The sequence below is a fragment of the Chanodichthys erythropterus genome, chromosome 12 (assembly GCF_024489055.1).
Source record: "Chanodichthys erythropterus isolate Z2021 chromosome 12, ASM2448905v1, whole genome shotgun sequence".
Lineage (NCBI taxonomy): Eukaryota > Metazoa > Chordata > Actinopteri > Cypriniformes > Xenocyprididae > Chanodichthys > Chanodichthys erythropterus.
Genome location: NC_090232.1, coordinates 21,448,875 through 21,468,104, shown reverse-complemented (window position 1 = coordinate 21,468,104; position 19,230 = coordinate 21,448,875). Strand labels below are relative to the sequence as shown.

The 19,230-nt window shown below is 40.3% G+C and overlaps 1 protein-coding gene across 2 annotated transcripts in view; it reads right to left on the bottom strand.

Annotated features, from left to right (window-relative positions):
• gucy1b1 (guanylate cyclase 1 soluble subunit beta 1) overlaps nt 1–19,230 on the bottom strand; it is a 63,578-nt gene that overhangs the window by 43,104 nt on the left and 1,244 nt on the right. For both annotated transcript variants that reach the window (XM_067403193.1, XM_067403192.1), the window contains exons 3-5: nt 18,731–18,831; nt 18,312–18,430; nt 17,388–17,585 (exon numbers count right to left, since the gene is read on the bottom strand). In XM_067403193.1, the coding sequence (XP_067259294.1) occupies nt 17,388–17,585; nt 18,312–18,430; nt 18,731–18,831 (418 nt within the window). The remainder of the gene's footprint in view (nt 1–17,387; nt 17,586–18,311; nt 18,431–18,730; nt 18,832–19,230) is intronic.

The window sequence follows — 19,230 nt, the reverse complement described above, 5'->3', positions numbered from 1 at the left end:
TGTTGCTCTTGTCTGTCTTATTTGGTGTTGTATGTCCCACAGTGCAAAGCATTCACATATCATATCATATTATATTCATTATGGTGAGTCAAAGGCAGTTTAAGCACTGTGCGTCTCTTTGTCCTCGTTACATCACGGAGGGAGACTCACACATGCTTTGAGCTATGTGCCTCAGAGTTTCTGTGAAAACTGTGAGCTGCTGCTGCTCAGAACGCTCCTCTCTCGCCTAGCCCTGTTCAATGAGGCAGGCCAGGCTCACGCTCCCCGTGGTTCGGAACCCGTGTCTGTCGAGGCAGTGTGGCGTTTACAATCAGGAGGATCGCAGATGGAGCTGGTGGAGGAGGTTTAGATGGCTTCGGCCCTTACTCAGCTTTCAGAAACCAGCTCCAGTGTTCTCATTCAGGAATCAGAAACCCACTCTGTGGCTTCTTCCACCCAGGTTGAGGACCTGATGCTACAACTATCTAGTTCTGAAAAATTAGATGTTCTAAGCATAGAGGCAGGAGAAATAGAGGACTCACCACCTCATTTCCCTGCTTTTGAGGAGCTGCTGGAGGTTGTGACCAGAGCAGTGGCCAAATGAAATATTGAGTGGCCATCAAAAAGCAGGAGGCGCATAAGAAAAGTAAACTTGATAAACGCTTTCTGCAGTCTCGGTCGCAGCCTTCACGTCGGAGCCCTCAGAAAATCGATGTTTGCTTTCCGCTGCCTTGTGTGCCTCAGGATGCATTGGTTTCCAGTGAACACAAATCGCAGTGTCTGTCCGACGTCGCTGCGGCCCTGTCAAGTTTGCTCCCTCAAACGAGGCCTGTAAAAAAAAATAATTTGGTTGTCCCCTGCTGGCCAGCCGCTTCAGGGTACCAAAATTATTTCAGACCCAATACCCAAGGTCAGTGACTCCCCTAGTAGAATATATGGAAGCTTGGAGGAATCTTCAAAATATATCACAGATATATCACAGTGGGTCCTGCGTACGGTAGAAAGAGGATACAATATTAAATTCGAGTATCGTCCAACGAAATTCAACAGGGTAATTTACACTATTGTCAACCCCCAAGCAGGGTTGGGTGATGGAACAGGAAGTTCAGTCCCTTTTAGCAAAGGCCACAGAATGTATTTATCCTTGCGAGAGGGAAGCTACAGGGTTCTACAGCCAGTACTTCACTGTTCCCAAGAAGGATGGGGGGTTGTGTCCCATCATAGGTCTCAGGGTATTGAATCACGTTCAAGAGATTCAGGTTTAAGATGTTAACCATGCCTATCATTGTGAGTTAAATCAGATCCGAGGATTGGTTTATTATAGACCGCAAGGATGCATACTTCCACATTTCCATCCTTCCTCAACACAGGAAGTTCCACAGGAAGATCGGGGGAAAAGCATACAAAAATCGGGTTCTTCCGTTCAGCCCCTTGCACCTTCACAAAATGTATGGATGCTGCAATAGCTACACTAAGGCTTCAGGGCATTCATATACTGAATCATATCAAAGACTGGCTTATCCTAGCACAGTCTGAGGATATGGCAGTTCGGCATCAAGATGTCATTCTTTGCCATCCAAGGTGCTTGGGGTTGATGTCAAGAAGAGTTCATTATCTCCCCAGCAGAGAACTACGTTTCTGGGGATAGTATGGGACTCTATGAGTGGTGGCTCAGGACCAGGGGGTTTTCCCAAAGAAGAAAAATTTGATAATTTCCCATTCTGCATGATCAGAGTAATGCGCAGGTGCCTTTGTTCTTTGGCTATGTGTCCCAGGACCCTGTATTAGGAGTGGATGGTCAGTGAAAAATTGTGACTATGGACACGTCCTTTATGGGCTGGGGAGTGGTCATAAAGGGCCGGTTAACCAGAGGTCTGTGGAGAGAGCATCATCTTTCGTGGCCATCAATTGTCTGGAGATGATGGCTGTGTTTCTGGCCCTGAGACACTTTCTACCAGACCTCAGGGGCCATCATGTTCGAACAGACAAAACGTGGTCTCCTATAAATCAGCAGGGGGGCCTGAGGTCGCGCCCTCTGTGCAGACTGGTGCATCAGGTCCTTCTGTGGTACCAGGGCAAGTTACTCTTACTCAGAGCAATGTATATCCAAGGGGACAAAAATTTGGGAGCAGGCAGAGGCTGAAGCCCCAGAGAATGGAGACTCCACCCCGAGACGGTGGAGTTCATTTGGAGGAGGTTCGGCCAAGCGGAAGTAGATTTGCTCACCTCTCATGAGAACACACACTGTCCACTGTGGTTTTCCCTCAAACATTCAGCTCTTTTGGGACTGGATGCTATAGTGCAGGCATGGCTGAGGCAACATCTGTATGCTTTTCCCCCCAATTGCTCTGCTCCCAAGAATTCTTGAGACGGTCCATTAGGACGGGGTCAGTCTACTTCTGGTAGCCCCCGTACTGGCCGGCCCTATATGGTTTTCAAACATCATAGCGATCCTGGCAGGCCCCCCATGGGGCATTCCCACCAGGAGGGACCTTCTCTCAAGCAGAGGGCTCACTACATCACCCTCGGCCAGAGCTGTGGAAGCTATGGGTCTGGCCCCTGAGTGGGACCAACTTGGGACCAACTCGTAGGTGCTGGTCTCTCAGCCGAGTTTGTTGAGACCATTCTGAACTCTAGAGCTCCTTCCATGAGGAATGCCTTAAAGAGGAATTTTTTCGCTTTATGGTGCAGAGAACGCCAGCTGGACCCAGTTAACTGCGCAGTGGCTTCAGTGCTGGAGTTCCTCCAAGGTCATTTCTCTGATGGGCTTTCCCTGTCCACACTTAAAGGGAACCCCTAGTGTTAAGACATGTATGGCTTAATAGTAGAAAACCCATGAAAGATAACATTATTTTAAAAAAAACATGACATATTTGGAATGAATTGGACAATGGGCAGCACCTTTTTTTTTTAGGTGCACAGTGCATTCTACGTCGATGATGTCAAATGGTTGCACTCACTGAGCTACTGACACTGTCCTACTGCTATTTTTACCGCAACACAACTCGTAATATAATATACGATGCCACATTGTGCAGCTTTTGGTTGTAATTTTCAGTCGATGAGCCACAAGAGAAGCAAGTTGTTACAGCTTTACTAGTGATAAGAGGAGAAAAGAATGGGAAGTTGTGCAGAATGTGGACTAATAAAACTTCCTAAAGATCCGCATCTTTGTTCTCTTCACTTTAGCCCTGATGCCTTCTAGGCTTTTAGTAGACCACAGCCGAAAGAGCTTACAGTTGCCAATGGATATAAGTGTATGCTTTAACCAAATGCTGCGCCTGTCATGGAGACTGATGAAGGTAAACTTATAACACATCTCGATTGAGACAGACTGCCTCAAAGTGCATAAACAGTAGCATATTCTCAGCATGTTTAACTGTGTGTAATGCATTCAGGTGATCAGACGATTTTAACAAGTCAATCATACAACAGTAGTTTGAATAGCCGCAGAGACATTGCACAGCTTTGATGTTTTCATCCTCACTAATTTTGCGCTCTGGCTCATATTGAAAAGGCTGATCGGGTTTTAAAAGGAACCCCGTGATTAATAAGACCTGTATGCGTTACTAGATTACCGTTGCACCAAAACATACAAATAAAAAGCTTCAAAGTTATCAGGGCTAAAGTGAAGTGAACAAAGACACAGTTAGGAAGTTTTATTCATCCACATTCTCCTGAGTGCCTGAGAATGGTTTGCTTTGACCTATCAGAAGCTAACACTGTTGTGTGCAGGCATCCATTTGTAGCTTCCAGGTGCACCGTCACATGTGACATCATGACGCAACACCAATCGAGATTGGATTAGTTCTACACATGCTTCATATGCTATCACGGTGGAGGCGTTCCCAAAGCGTCTTTCTGACGCAGCGTTTCGTTCTCTTCTCAGGGAACAATGGTAACAGTCGTAACCCGAGACATTATTATTATAGTTAACTAAAGCTAATTCAATAATTATAATAATAATAATCATAATAAACATTTTCATTACTTGAAATAAAATACATGTTAACTGAAATTAAATAAAATACAAAAACACTTTTTTGTTTCAGCTAAGGCAACAATTCACTTTAATTTAGTTTAAGCTGAAGAACTAAAAAAAACTAAAACTAAATACGTCACCAGATCATTGAATGTCTATAGCAACCAGAGCTTCTAACGGCAGCTGTAGTTACATGATGACCTTTACCAATCAGCGACTGGCTCTTTTAGTTAGAAGGCGGGACTTATTCTGCCATTTTGCTTTCTCCCATTTATCAGTAATATAAGTGCACCACCTTTGTATATCTAAAGTCTTTGACAAAACTCCAAACTCCTTTTCTTAAAAAACAAAAACAAATCTGTGTTACACTGAGGCACCTGAGAACACAGCGAATCCATAAACATTAAAATACTCGCTGTTTCAAAAGTATCACCAAGATGTAAACAATATGTGATAATATGTGAAAAATCACTTTCTAATCTTTTCTATGTAATGTTATATCCATGCCATGATAACGCAATGTTATAAATCTTAAAATGACAAAAATGATGATTAAAACAGCTTTACAGTTTAAATAATACACAGGTTTTAACAGAAATAAATTATGTTAAATGCATTTAAAAATAAGCTTTATATTAAATTACATTAAATTATATTTGCTTTTAAATCCTTCAAAAAATTACACCATTATAAAGCTTTCAAGGTAACTTAGATTTACCTTTTTAAAGAAAATTAAGGATAAGTTTAAATTATTTGTTGTAGTAATCAGCATTATACCACAAATGCTGTTGACTGAGATTTTGTTCATTTGTATTGAACCCGGATTATTCCTTTTAAGAACAAAAAAGACAAAGTCTAATGGTCTCTTGTGATTCCAAACAATATCATCTTAAGTGCTAAGAGTCCAGGGTCAGTGATCTCATTCCTCGTTTAGACTAAGCAAAGAGAAAGTTACAGCTTCAAGTGTGTCTGAGTGTTTAATAAAGGAGACTGTTTCGTGTATTAAGTATCAGTCAAATACAGGAATAACTTTTGGGATTTTTTTGCGTAATGAAGACACTCATTACAGTTTCTCTCTGTTTTCTCTTTAGAAATATCACTGAAAATGGCCCTAAAAGCTTTTTTTTGTAGACATCATATCAGCTTGAGCAGAATGCAGAGAAGCTGTTGTTTTTTCTCTCTCAGCTTGAAGTTGAGCCCATTTTACTGACGTCAAGTCGCTGTCTCTTTGCCCTGCCATCACCATGACGACGATGGCTAACATTTTTTTTTCAACAAGTCAGGTGTTGCATTTCGAGGGTCTGTCGATTGGACTCACTCATTTCACACAAAGTCCAGATGGAGAGAGAGAGACGGAAAGAGCAGTCTGTCGTCTGGGGGATGATTAGCTCTTATTGGGTAAAGGGGATTTATTTGGAAAATAAGACAGTGACTGAAGCACGGTGACAAAGGATATACTGCAGGGAGTTCATCATAATGTTATGTATCGATGAGCCTCTCTCAATGAGAACAAGACTAAATCTACCTCTTGTCTACTTCCTGTTATGTTTTTATCATTGCACTTTCCTTAATGTTTATTTAAAAATACCATTGTGTTTTTTTTTTAAATAGTAAGTACATTTTATTTATAGAACATATTTAAATTCAGCTTACACTGAACAAAGTGTAAACAATAGAATAAATAGCAATAGAAATTACTAATCCATAATTTAATAATCAGGAAAGGCTAAAGAGTAAAGATGTGTCTTAAGTCTAGATTTAAAAATAGAAGGAGCACTCTTAATGTCAGGTGGCAACTGATTCCATAACCGTGGAGCAGCAACTGCAAAGGCACTGTCACCTTTTGATTTAAGACGTGACCGTGGGACATGTAAGAGAGCTTTATTGGCAGATCTGAGGGACTTAGGAGCTGAGTTCAAATAAATAAGATCAGAGATGTAAGATGGAGCTTGTCCGTTAAGAGCTTTAAAAACAATCAGCAAAATTTTGAACTGAATTCTAAAAAAGAAAGGAAGCCAGTGAAGAGAAGCTAAAATTGGGAGTGATATAATCAAGTATTTTGCACTATTTAACATTCTGGCTGCTGCATTCTGAGCCATCTGCAAATGTGCCAGTGAAGACTGGGGAAGACCAAGATATAAAGAATTGCAATAGTCCAGCTGTGATGTGATAAATGCATGAATAACTTTTTCAAAGTCTTGAAAGAAAATTGTCGATTTAAGTCTGGAAATGACTTTCAATTGATAGTAGCTGTTTTTAACTGAGCTAATTTGTTTTTCAAGACAAAGTTCAGAGTCAAAGATAACAACTAAATTTTTTGCATGTGATATAAGATATGGAGTGAGATTGTTTAAGTAACTAGCTAAAGAGTTTCTGGTTTTGGAGGGCCCAAAGATAACCACCTGTTTTCTCATTGTTAAGATGGAGGAAATTATTTGCCATCCAGCATTTAATATCATCAAGACAATCAATGAGAATCTGCAGAGAATCTCTATATTTTAATGGAACAGCTGAAAATCATCGGCATAGAAAAAATTAATGTTATATTTCCTAATTATATTACTGAGCGGAAGCATGTACAGATTAAACAGTAATGGCCCCAAAATTGACCCTGTAGGAACCCCACAAGAAGCAGATGATGAGAAAAACTAGCCAATAGCCACAGAGTAGTGCTGTATCCTTAATGCCCACCCACTGTTCAAGGCATGACAGAAGGATATTGTGATCTACCGTGTCAAAAGCAGTGCTCAGATCCAGTAAAATCAAAACATTTTAAACTCTATTGGAGTTAGACAACACGTGTCAGGACCCACTCATTGTCGTAATCATACCCTAGATCTAATACTGTCGCATGGAATTGATATTGATGCTGTTGAAATTCTACAGCAGAGCGATGATATATCAGATCATTATTTAGTCTCGTGTATAATACAATTAGCCAAGGCTACAAAACCACCACCCAGCCATAAATATTGTAGAACCATCACGTCTACCACTAAAGATTGCTTTATAAATAATCTCCCCGAGCAGTTTCATCGCCTTAGTATACCTGACAACTTAGAAGAACTCGATGCTGCAACAGAAACTATTGGCTCTCTCTTTTCCAGCACATTAGATGCAGTTGCTCCTTTACGTCTAAAGAAGATTAAGGAAACTAATCCAACGCGTGGTATGATGAGCACACTCGGGCTCTAAAACGAGCTGTTAGAAAAGCTGAACGTAGTTGGAAGAAAACAAAACTAGAAGTTTTTCGCCTTTCATGGAAAGAAAAAATTATTGAGTACAGAACGGCTATAAGAAATGCTAGATCTACTTATTTTTCAAATCTCTTAATAGAAAACAAACATAATCCTAGGTATTTATTTGACACAGTGGCTAAATTAACTAGAAACAGAGATTCAACTGCTGACGTTTCCAAAGAGCAGTAATGACTTTATGAACTTCTTTACTTGCAAGATTTAACAATATTAGAGAGAAAATTAAAAACATGCAACCGTCTACAGTTTCGCTTCAGACAGTGCACTGTAGTGTCCCTGAGGTAAAACTAGAATCATTCGCCGCTATAGGAGAGGAAGAATTATCTAAACTTATCAAATCATAAAAATCAACGACATGTATGCTAGACCCAATGCCGACTAAACTACTGAAAAAAATGCTTCCAGAGGTCGTAGGTCCACTTCTTGATATAATTAATTCATCCTTAACACTAGGATACGTGCCAAAAACCTTTAAGCAGGCTATTATTAAACCTCTTATTAAAAAACCTCAACTAGATCCGAGAGAGTAAATTACAGGCCAATATCGAATCTACCTTTTCTGTCAAAGATACTAGAAAAGGCAGTTTCAACACAACTGTGCTCCTTTTTAGAAAGAAATGGAATCTGTGAGGATTTCCAGTCAGGATTTAGACCGTACCATAGTACTGAGACTGCTCTCGTTAGAGTTACAAACGATCTACTCCTATCATCCGATCGTGGCTGTATTTCTCTATTAGTGTTATTAGATCTCAGTGCTGCTTTTGACACTATCGATCATACCATTCTTTTAAAAAGACTTGAAAACTATATTGGCATTAGTGGAATTGCTTTGGCATGGTTCAAATTGTACTTATCTGACCGTTATCAGTCTGTAGTAGTTAATGAAGAGATGTCGTACCGATCACAGGTTCAATATGGAGTACTACAAGGCTCAGTACTAGGACCGTTGCTTTTCACTCTGTACATGCTGCCCTTAGGAGAGATAATTAGGAAGCATGGTGTTAGTTTTCACTGCTACGCTGACGATACTCAGCTCTATATTTCCTCGCGCCCTGACGAAACCTACAAATTCACAAAACTAACAGAATGCATAGCTGACATTAAAAACTGGATGACAAGAAATTTCTTATTATTAAATTCAGAAAAAAACGATATCCTAATCTTTGGACCAAAAACTTCCTCACGAAAAAACCTTGAATACTCTCTAACATTTGACGGGTGCTCCATTAAACCTTCGTCCTCAGTTAGGAACTTGGGTGTGCTCTTTGATACCAATCTTTCATTTGAAAGTCATGTTTCTAGTATCTGTAAAACCGCCTTCTTCCATCTAAAAAATATATCTAAATTACGACATATGCTCTCAATGACAAATGCGGAACAGTTGGTTCATGAATTCATGACCTCAAGACTAGATTATTGTAATGCTCTACTGTGTGGTTGTTCTGCTCAGCTTTTAAACAGACTACAGTTGGTCCAAAATGCGGCAGCTAGAGTTCTTACTAGAATCAGAAAGTATGACCATATTAGCCCAGTTCTGTCAACATTACATTGGCTACATTGTATAGATTTTAAAATCTTGCTACTTATTTATAAAGCTCTAAATGGTTTAGCTCCCCAGTACCTAAGTGAGCTCTTAATGCATTATAGTCCTTCACGTTTATTGCGATCTCAGAATTCAGGCCAGTTGATAATACCCAGAATATCAAAATCAACTGAAGGCGGCAGATCCTTTTCCTATTTAGCACCTAAACTCTGGAACAATCTTCCTAGCATTGTTCGGGAAGCAGACACACTCTGTCAGTTTAAATCTAGACTAAAAACACATCTCTTTGCTCTTGCATACACATAACACATTATCAATACATTAACATTTTTCAAATCCGTTAAAGGATTGTTACGCTGCAATAATTAGGTCGGCCGGAACCGAGAACATTTCCTATAACACTAGATATACCTGTACATCAGAATAAGAATGGCATCTACGCTAATATCTGTCTCTCTGCTTATCCTTTGCCGGGTGCTGGATCCAGGCCGTATCCAGATCAGATGGAGAACCTGTGTCTGGACCTGACTACAACGTAGCCCAGGAGACAATGGGCCTACAGATCCAGTTCTGGCTGCTTCTATAATTCAGATTTTTAATCCCCGTATCCGCTTACATATATTTATATATAATCTATTTTTTATCTCTATAATAAAAATGTATAATTCAGATTTTGATCTCCATATCCATTTACATATATTATATATATCTCCTAAAGGGGTTTTTCCCTCCTAGGACTTTTTTCCCAGTGCTAGCATGCTGGGTTTTTCTCCTAGGGGTTTTTTTCCACCCCTGGGGGTCAGCCGACATTGGCTTAATGTAGCACCATCTTTTATGTTACACATTACCACGCTTGTTTGTAGGGATGTCCAGATCCGATCACATGATCGGAAATCGGGCCCGATCATGTGGTTTCAGACTCGATCGGAATCGGACATTACCTCCCGATCAGGACTCGGATATATATGTATTAGGGGTGCAACGGTTCTCTGTAAAAAATCGAACCATACGGTTCTCCACTTACGGACCGCACTTGCACTGCGGTCCATCTCGAATGACGACGCATCTATTGGTTAATATGGTTTGTTTAAAATAGCAACGTGGAATACAGACAGAGTTCAGATAATGTATGTTTCAGTCGATGGATGCGCAAAACGTTACAACAACGATAATCAGAAAGCGTGGACAAAACAGTCACTCTTTGTAAACTGTTAACTGCGAGTGCCGTCTGCTCTAATGTCCAGTCATTTACGCCGTCATCACCCGGGTGTTGACACACGTTGCACACGTTGCTGTCTGTATTTAAACTAACTCGTTTAAGCCTTGCTGATTTAAACCTTAAAGAACAAGACGCGAAAGAGAACTCGCACGCGCTGTGAGAAGATTTCTGTGCGCTCATCCGAAGCGCGCACACGCTTATTCCAGTCAGCGCGCAAATACTGAGTTCTCTTTCACGCCTTGCGCTTCGGCGGCCACATTCATACAAAAATTATGTCAACATGCCCGTCCTAGCGAGTATCCTAGCAAACATAGTCGGTTATGTCTTAAGTGAACGTATATTAGCCGAGAAAGACAGCGCATGTGGAACAGTAGGCTATATGTACTGGATCGTGCATGTCTTAAAGGGAAAACAACTATTCCTGCTGCCTGTATTTAATGTTAAATCAAACAACAAATAACAAAGAAATTACTCACTGCTCTTGACTGAATAGTTTTTGTAACTTCAATAATGATTAATCTTTATTTATTTTATACAGTAAAGATAATATGCAGTGATATTTTATATTTGATTACTATTTGAAAACCGAATACCTGAAAAACCTGAAAAGCACTGTTCCTGGATCTGTTTTTTTGCTCTTCTTTATTCTTTTTTATGTAGGCTATTAAGTATCGGATCGGGACTCGGTATCGGCAGATACTCAAAATCAAATGACTCGGACTCGAGGGCAAAAAAACGTGATCGGGACATCCCTACTTGTTTGTACAGCTTATTTTTAACCACTTCCCTTTTTTCTGTGCTTCTAATATGTAAAGCTGCTTTGAAACAATTACCAATTGTAAAAGCGCTATATAAATAAATTTGACTTGACTTGACTTGACTCTACGTGAACTGGTGTCTGAAAAACTTATCCAGTCTTGGCAATATCATATTTACCATGATATCATAACAATGCGACCCAAAAGTATATAAGGGGGGCCCAGATAACATGTCATCCTCTTTTTGTCTTCAGGGACTGTTATGTGTGAAGCACTATCGTGGCAATAATGAAACGCACAGAGACCTTACAAGGTTTACTAAGTGTGTGGATCCGTGTCCTCATTATCTGACACTAGATGACACACACAAGCTGTGCGTTCTCTGTCTGGGGCAAGAGCACGCATGGGAAGTTCTCAAGGGAGCTGCCTGTGCAAACTGTGAGCGTTTTCCTTTGATAACGCTTTGTTCTCGTCTGGCTCTCTTCTCGAGGGAAGAGGGTTCAACATCTGAACCTGGTGGCGCTGGTCCCACTCGTGCTAAGGCAGAGCAAAGACTAAGATCAATCGGGCTCTCAGATGGGGCGCGACGAACAGTTTGAAAGTGGTGTGACCGCTCGCGCAATACGGTGGCTCATGAGAGTAAGCTGCTGGGAGAGGACGCGTTGTCATTTGCATCCTCAAGTTCAGCGGCGAGTGCTCTTCCAGCCGAGCAGGAGATGGCTGAGGAGGACAGACAGGGTGAGTAAATGACTGAATCCTCTCAGCCACCCTGTCCCACTTATGCTGAGCTGTTGGAGATTATGGAACGCGCTGCCGGCAGTTTATAGTGTTGCCATGGCAACGTGTTAGGACAGATAAGAACCCATATTCTGCAAAAAAAGAAAAAAGGAAAAATCCTCTTCAGGCTTGAAAGGGTGGTAAACTTAGACCAGCGGCATTCAAGATGTGCATGCAGTTTGAGTGATTGTGCCTCCTCTCATCTTTGAGAGCTGATCTGTTGAGGCTGCTGCTCTGAGGAGTGCCAGGTAGATCTATGCTTTTGGGCTGGCCCTTACCAGGGCTATCCTGACAGCTGGCCTAGGCTAAGCGCTAGGGATGTTGGAGTTGGTCTGCTAAGCATTCCTGCCCACTGGTAGGGGGGCAGGTTCTCTTTATGCATCCCTAGTGCTGGCCTCCTCTCAATAGAGAGTCATCCGGCCAAGGCCTGCCCCCTCCTACATTGGGGCATAATGCAGGTTGGTGTAGAGGCAGAATAGGTGGTTTAGGCCCCTTTCACTTTCCGAATAGTATGCTCTTTGCTGTGGCCCTGCATTTCAGAAGCTAGTTACTGTTAGTCCCTAGGTAGACTCTCTAGTCCTCTCTGAGAATTAGCAGGCCTCCCTGTTGGCGAGCCCCAGTATTGCAGGCTTTGACAGCTAGCTAGGCTGGCTATCAGGTAGCTGGACTCAGCAGGCCTCCCTAGGTATTAGCAGACCTTCCTGTGGGCGCGCCCCAGTGTTGTAAGCCCTAGAAAGCTAGCTAACAGGTAGTTGGACTTAGCAGGCTTCCCTGAGAGCCAGCCCCTAATAAGTGGGTGCATGGCGGTTAAAAATGCTACTTCAGCCAGTGAACTTTTGCTATTGAGGTGTTTGGTCTTACTCGTCCCCTCTGAAGGCGAATTCCCTACAGTGTGGGAACTTCTCTCCCAGTTAAGGCTCAATACCAGGTAGTTGACCAGTGTAGGCCTCCTTGATGCGAGTCCCCAGCAGTTGGGTATTGGTCAGCAAGGTCATGTTGTCAGGTAGTTGGCCTTCCTGGCCCCTTCCTGAGACCTCACGTTACTACATGTAGCTGGCTTGGCTATCTAGTTCACCTTCGCATCCTAGCCTATAGCCTGGTTGACCTAATAGGTCGAGCTTTTGACTCCCCTTACTCTGGGGTAGATTTGAGTACTTAGCTCCCTAAGTCTGGTCAGAGGTTGAAGGCTTCTCTCGAGGCCTCCCAGTTAGATCAGCCCATAGGCTGTGAGCATTCCCCTCACAAAGGTTCTTTTTTAGAGTGCACAGCCTCCTTAGTGCCTTGAAACATAGGTGCTTTGTATATCCTAGGATCGAGCAGATATTCTCCACTCCTGCTCTCCAGGATGCCCGATTCTAGATCCGGTCTGAGTTGGTTACGGCCCTTTTGCAGTCCTTTTTAATGGATATTTCTTTGTGAGACTTATGCTTCTAGAGGCTCTGTTTCTGAGGAAACAGACAGGTTGCTGGCAGACTAGGTTACTAGTACAGCTAGAGGCCAGGTCAGCCTCCCTGGTGGCATTCAGGGTTGACTTTGTTACCCTGAGAAATGACTGGCTGGGGTGCCTTTGGGCCCCCTAGCCACGCTCCCTAAAAGGGACCCTTTCTGTGGAAGTGTTTGGTTCCAGGCCTTTGTGCGGCCTTGGCAGGCCTCCATAAAATATGGAGGCCGACTTGAGGCTTTGACCGCTGAGAGTGCTGTCACTGACAGCTCATTTGTGTCCCGCAGGGAGTGTGAGTCTGGCGTTTTAGTTGGAATTGCTTGATTCTGACAGAATCACTGCCATACATTGGCATGCACTCCCCTCAGCATTGCGGCGTGGGTATATCGTTCCCCTAGCGCTCTGACACAGAGCGAGCTCCCTTTCGAAAGGGAACATCTCAGGTTACGCATGTAACCATGGTTCCCTGAGAACAGGGAATGAGACACTGCGTCTCTTAGCCATGCCTCGGGGTCCGCCTGCTTACAGTCCCTTCTGACGATAAGCAGATGACATGTTATCTGGGTGCCTCTTGTATACTTTCGGGTGGCATTGTTATGATGTCATGGGCTGTCGCCGGTCAATATGATATTGCCAAGATTGGATAAGTGTTTCAGACATGGTTTCATGCGGAAGCGGTTCCCCTAGTGCTCTGACGCAGCATCTCATTCCCTGTTCTCAGGGAACCATGGTTACATGCGCAACCTGAGACGTTTTCCTACCCTGATTTTAGGCCTTTTATTTGAAAGCTCTTTTTTAAGGGGTGTGTCTCCTGTGAGACTTCAGTGTAAACACCCACTGCTGTGATTGGCTAACATCTTTACATATGAAAATAGCTAAATATTACATATGGAACTCTCGAAAACTTTTAGCACGTTTTTACTATTACCGTTCTCAAGGTTTACTAATCCTAAAAAAAAGTGTTGATTATAGTGATCTCTGAACACTGATTTCTGATCACTAACGAATGCTTTCATCATAACTAACAGTGCAAATACAGTAATGTAGAGATTCATTGATTCTAATGGGAGTTTTGGCGAGAGTCAGTCACTGATAGCCTTTTGCTGTTAATTGACAGCTACAACAATTGTAACGTTTAAAATGTTCTTTGATTGCTTTCTACAGTGCTCAGCATACATACGTACACCCCCTTTGAAAAGTAACATTTTAAACAATATCTCAATGAACACAAAAACAATTTCCAAAATGTTGATAAGACTAAGTTTTATATAACATCTGTTTAACTTATAACATAAAAGTAAGGTTAATAATATAACTTAGAGAACAAAATTTTCAGTTTTACTCAAATTAGGGTGATTTAAAATGAGTACACCCCACTGAAAGTCTCTGGAGCAAAGCTAAATTTTAAACTACAAAAGTATAATTTAACAAGAATTCAACCACAGGTGAGTCTAATTATTCATTACACAGGTGTCCAGCAGACAGTTGACTATAAAAGGGTGTTAAAACCCCTTCCCATTTCATGCTGTCAGCAATGGCACCACATGGAAGAAAGACCTGAGAAAGAAAATAATTTCTTTACACCAGAAAGGTTAAAGCCCCGGTATACTTCACTTTATCTTTATCTGCTTACCCCCAGGGCATCCAAGATGTAGGTGACTTTGTTTCTTCAGTAGAACACAAATGATGATTTTTAACTCGAACCGTTGCCGTCTGTCAGTCTTATAATGCGAGTCAATGGTAACACAATTTATAAGAGTCAATGAACATGCACAGACAAATCCAAATTAAACCCTGCGGCTCGTGACGGCACATTGATGTCCTAAGACACGAAAGGATCGCTTTGTGCGAGAAAACGAACAGTATTTATATAATTTTTTACCTCTAATACACCACTATGTCCAACTGTGTTCAGCATTCGCTTAGTGAGGTCTGATCGCGCTCCGACAACGGAAGTGATGTTTAGCACTCATTGAAGTATATATCTTTTAAAAAGATGGAACTGCAACCATCTCACAGAGACATCCAGATCGTCCACCGAAGTTAACACCTCGACATGAGCATCATCTGATGAGAAGGGTTGAAGAAAATTGGCATGCGAGTTCACTGCAGTTATCTAAAGAAGTAGAGAGCCAAACTGGGGTGACTATTTCCCGTGACACAATACGGAGTACACTGCAGAGGAATGGTAGCATGGGTGCCGTCCACGAAAGAAGCCTTTCCTAAAGCCCAGGCACAAAAAAGCCCGCCTAGAGTTTGCCAGGGCCCATGCTGACAAAGATGAAGACTACTGGGACTCTATACTCTGGAGTGATGAGACCAAGATAAATGTTTTTGGAACTGGTGGCTTCAAAACTGTATGGCATTGCAAAGGTGAGGAATACAAAGAAAAATTCATGGTGCCAGTGTCCTTATGTGGGGCTGCTTGAGTGCTGCTGGTGTCGGGGAGCTGCATTTCACATGTACTGCTCTATACTAAAAGAGAAGATGCTACCATCACTCCATGCCCTTGGTCATCGTGCACTTTTCCAACATAACAATGATCCTAAACACACATCTAAGGCCATTGTTGGATTTCTGAAGAAGAACATGGTGAAAGTGATTCATTGGCTCCTGATCTGAACTCAATTGAACACCTATGGGGAATTCTCAAGAGACAAGTTGAGCATCACTCTCCATCCAGCATCCAGTCTCTAAAAGAGGTCATTCTTGAAGAATGGAAAAAGATAGATGTTGCAAAATATCGCCAACTTGTTCATTCCATGCCTAGAAGTCTTGGTGCTGTCATTAAAAATCATGGAGGCCATACAAAGTACTAGTTTTTGTTGTGGGGTGTACTCATTTTTGCATCACCCTAATTTGAATAAAACTGAAAAATGTGTAATCTAAGTTATATTATTAACCTTACTTTTTATGTTATAAATTAAACAGATGTTATATTAAACTTAAGTCTTGTCAACATTTTGGAAATTGTTTTTGTGTTGATTTCAAATGAAACAGCAAGATGATCTTTTTCCATCTCCTCCTTTATGACAGATCTGTCTAAGTGAACGAGTGGAGTCATCCAACCATGGATGCGATTTAAATTTTGGGCATTTGTATTTAAGAGGTGCTACAGAGTCCAAGATATCTGAACAAGAAGAATTAAAGAGAGAATAAATATATGTATAGAATTAAAGAATGTATAGAATTAAAGAGAATAAATATGAGAATGTCATTATATATATATATATATATATATATATATATATATATATATATATATATATATATATATATATATAATCTTATAAATTAAGATTTAAAAAATTATTAAAAATAAAAATACATAAAAACAGTAATATTTTGAAATATCATTACTATTTAAATATAGTAATAATATTTTTATTTTTCTATTTTATTATGTTTCAAAATGTAATTTATTTCTGTGATGGCAAAGCTAAATTTCCAGATCCAAAATCTCTGTTAAAGGGATAGTTCACCCAAAAATGAAAATTTGATGTTTATCTGCTTACCCCCAGTGCATCCAAGATGTAGGTGACATTTTTTCTTCAGTCGATCACAAATGATGATTTTTAACTGCAACCGCTGCCCTCTGTCATTCAAATAATTGCAGTAGATGGGAACTTCATCTATAAGAGTGAATAAACCTTGCTTATACAAATCCAAATGAAACCCTGCGGCTCGTGACGACACATTAATGTCCTAAGACACGAAACGATCGGTTTGTGTGAGAAACCGAACAGTATTTATATCATTTTTTACCTCTAATACACCACTATGTCCAACTCCGTTCAGCTTCCGGTAAGTGAGGTCAGATCGCGTTCTGACAACGGAAGTGATGTCTCGCGCTCATTGAAGTATATGGGCGAGACATCACTTCCGTCACCAGAACGCGTTTTTTGACCTCACTAGCAGGAAGCTGAACGGAGTTGGACATAGTGGTGTATTAGAGGTAAAAAATTATATAAATACTTTTTGGTTTCTCTCACAAACCGATCGTTTCGTGTCTTAGGACATTAATGTGTCGTCACGAGCCGCAGGGTTTCATTTGGATTTGTCTAAGCAAGGTTTATTCACTCTTATAGAAGAAGTTCCCATCTACTGCAATTATTTGAATGACAGAGGGCAGCGGTTGCAGTTAAAAATCATCATTTGTGATCGACTGAAGAAAAAATGTCACCTACATCTTGGATGCACTGGGGGTAAGCAGATAATCATCAAATTTTCATTTTTGGGTGAACTATCCCTTTAATTAATATTAATGAATAATCAGACCTGTCTTTTGATTAGGGTAAGAACTGACCACAGACTTTCTTCTACCAGTCATCTTAGCAACCAATCTGAATCTTCCAGGCTAAAGACAATTAAAGGAACAAAGCAAAATCTATATGGGAAGATAATCAATCCACAGGCACAGAACATGCAGACCTTCATCTCAATCTCAGTTCCATGAATCTGCTGTGCAACCGTCTTGATGATCCCTATGACGATGTCCTGAAGACCCTCTCTCTCAGAATAATAGTGTAGAATAAGGTTGTTCCCTTTCTCTGCATCCGTGCAGCGGAAGGAGGGCGCACGCATACCGGGGTAGATGGTGCCCAGATGGTCATGCAATGCGTCCAGATTCTGAGGGAGAGAACAAGATGATCTTAATGTGGTGATGCAAAGAGCAGATTTTTGCTTAGCTAGAATAAGTGAATGCAAGGAAAGGGTGTGCAAACAGGGTAGTTTGCTGTACTAAGTTTAGTCTGGCAGAATCACACTCGAACACAAAAATACAACTAATGAGAAATTCACACTATATGATAAACTGCAGAAATGTGTTTCAATGAATATTTAATTATTTATATTTCTTTTTTAAAAAACTAAGCTGCTGAAAAACAGCTAAGCTGCTGAAAATATTTTTTTTAAGTAACTCACATCATTAGCAGAGGAAATGCCAAACTTTTCTGTCATTTTTAATTTAGGTGTTTACTATGGACACAGCCTTAGCATAGAATTTTTCACAAAATAAACCAAATAAATTACATTCTTTGAAAAACACAATCTGTAATTTATATTATTACTTCACAAATTGGCAGTGAAATGACATTAAGGATTATTTTAAATATATAGCTGATGATGTTATTGTCAATTCTTATCGACTCAAAACATTTCCATAGTTCCATTTCCAGTGTTCAATCAAACAAAACTGACCCAGTCTGTTATTATTTTTAACTATTCTAAAAATCATCCTAAAAAAAGTACAGTATATGCAATGCAAACAGACAGACATAACAGACAGTGTTGCTTGCGTCACTTTCTCAACATTGCTGCTGCTGATTTTGGGTGATAAAAACAGTGGCCTCTTACTTGTAAGAATTCACGGACATTAGAGCCCAACACTCTGAGAATGGTGTCATAGCCAGATTCCTGACAGAACTCAAAGAACATTTTCCCAAACATTTGCAAGATGCCTCCAGCATCCATTTCTATTGGAGAAGAAATCATATTTAAATCAACAAGGAAAAGAAAAATGGTCATCAAAAACATCAAAAAAGATTTTTACATTTAAACTAAGTAATTTTGCTACATTTTATTGTATAACACCAGTTAATCATGATGTTGTTCTGTCAAATCAACCTGTGATCTAATAGAACCTTAATAATGAACCACTTCTGTCTTAATAAAACTAATTAATAATTAATTAAATTTTTAGCAAATTATTACCTCCATCCTTCCAAAACAACAATAAAAAACATAAATAAAAAATAAATAAATAAAACCCTTACTCAGTACTTTGCTTGCAGCAGCCACAAGGTCATATGTTTTGGCATCTTCATAAATAATTCTGACCAGAAACTGTCCTTCTACATCAACCTGAGCCTCTCTCCTGGAAAAAAATGATAATATAAAAGATTTAGAACATCAAGCAATTACTCTTTCATTATCAAATTAACAAAAAAAAAAACAGTAAAATGTTTATTTAGAATGCCTAGAATATTGAAATTTATAATTTTTAAGGTCAAAAGTGATTTTCTTGACCATATTACTAAAACTGAGCTGAAGAAAAAAAAAATCAGCATTGACCAAGAATGACCAAAGTTCAGCTAAAAAGTTGCTACAAAATCAACAAGGGAAAGCACTTGTAAAACTCAACCTAAAAATAGAACTAGAAACATCATTAATCACGCCTGGTACAGTGCACTGAGAGATGCTGCTAGCCTTGAGATAATACTGAACCTCGCTGAAAAATGCTGCAATAACTGAGTCCAACTACTTGAATGTTGCC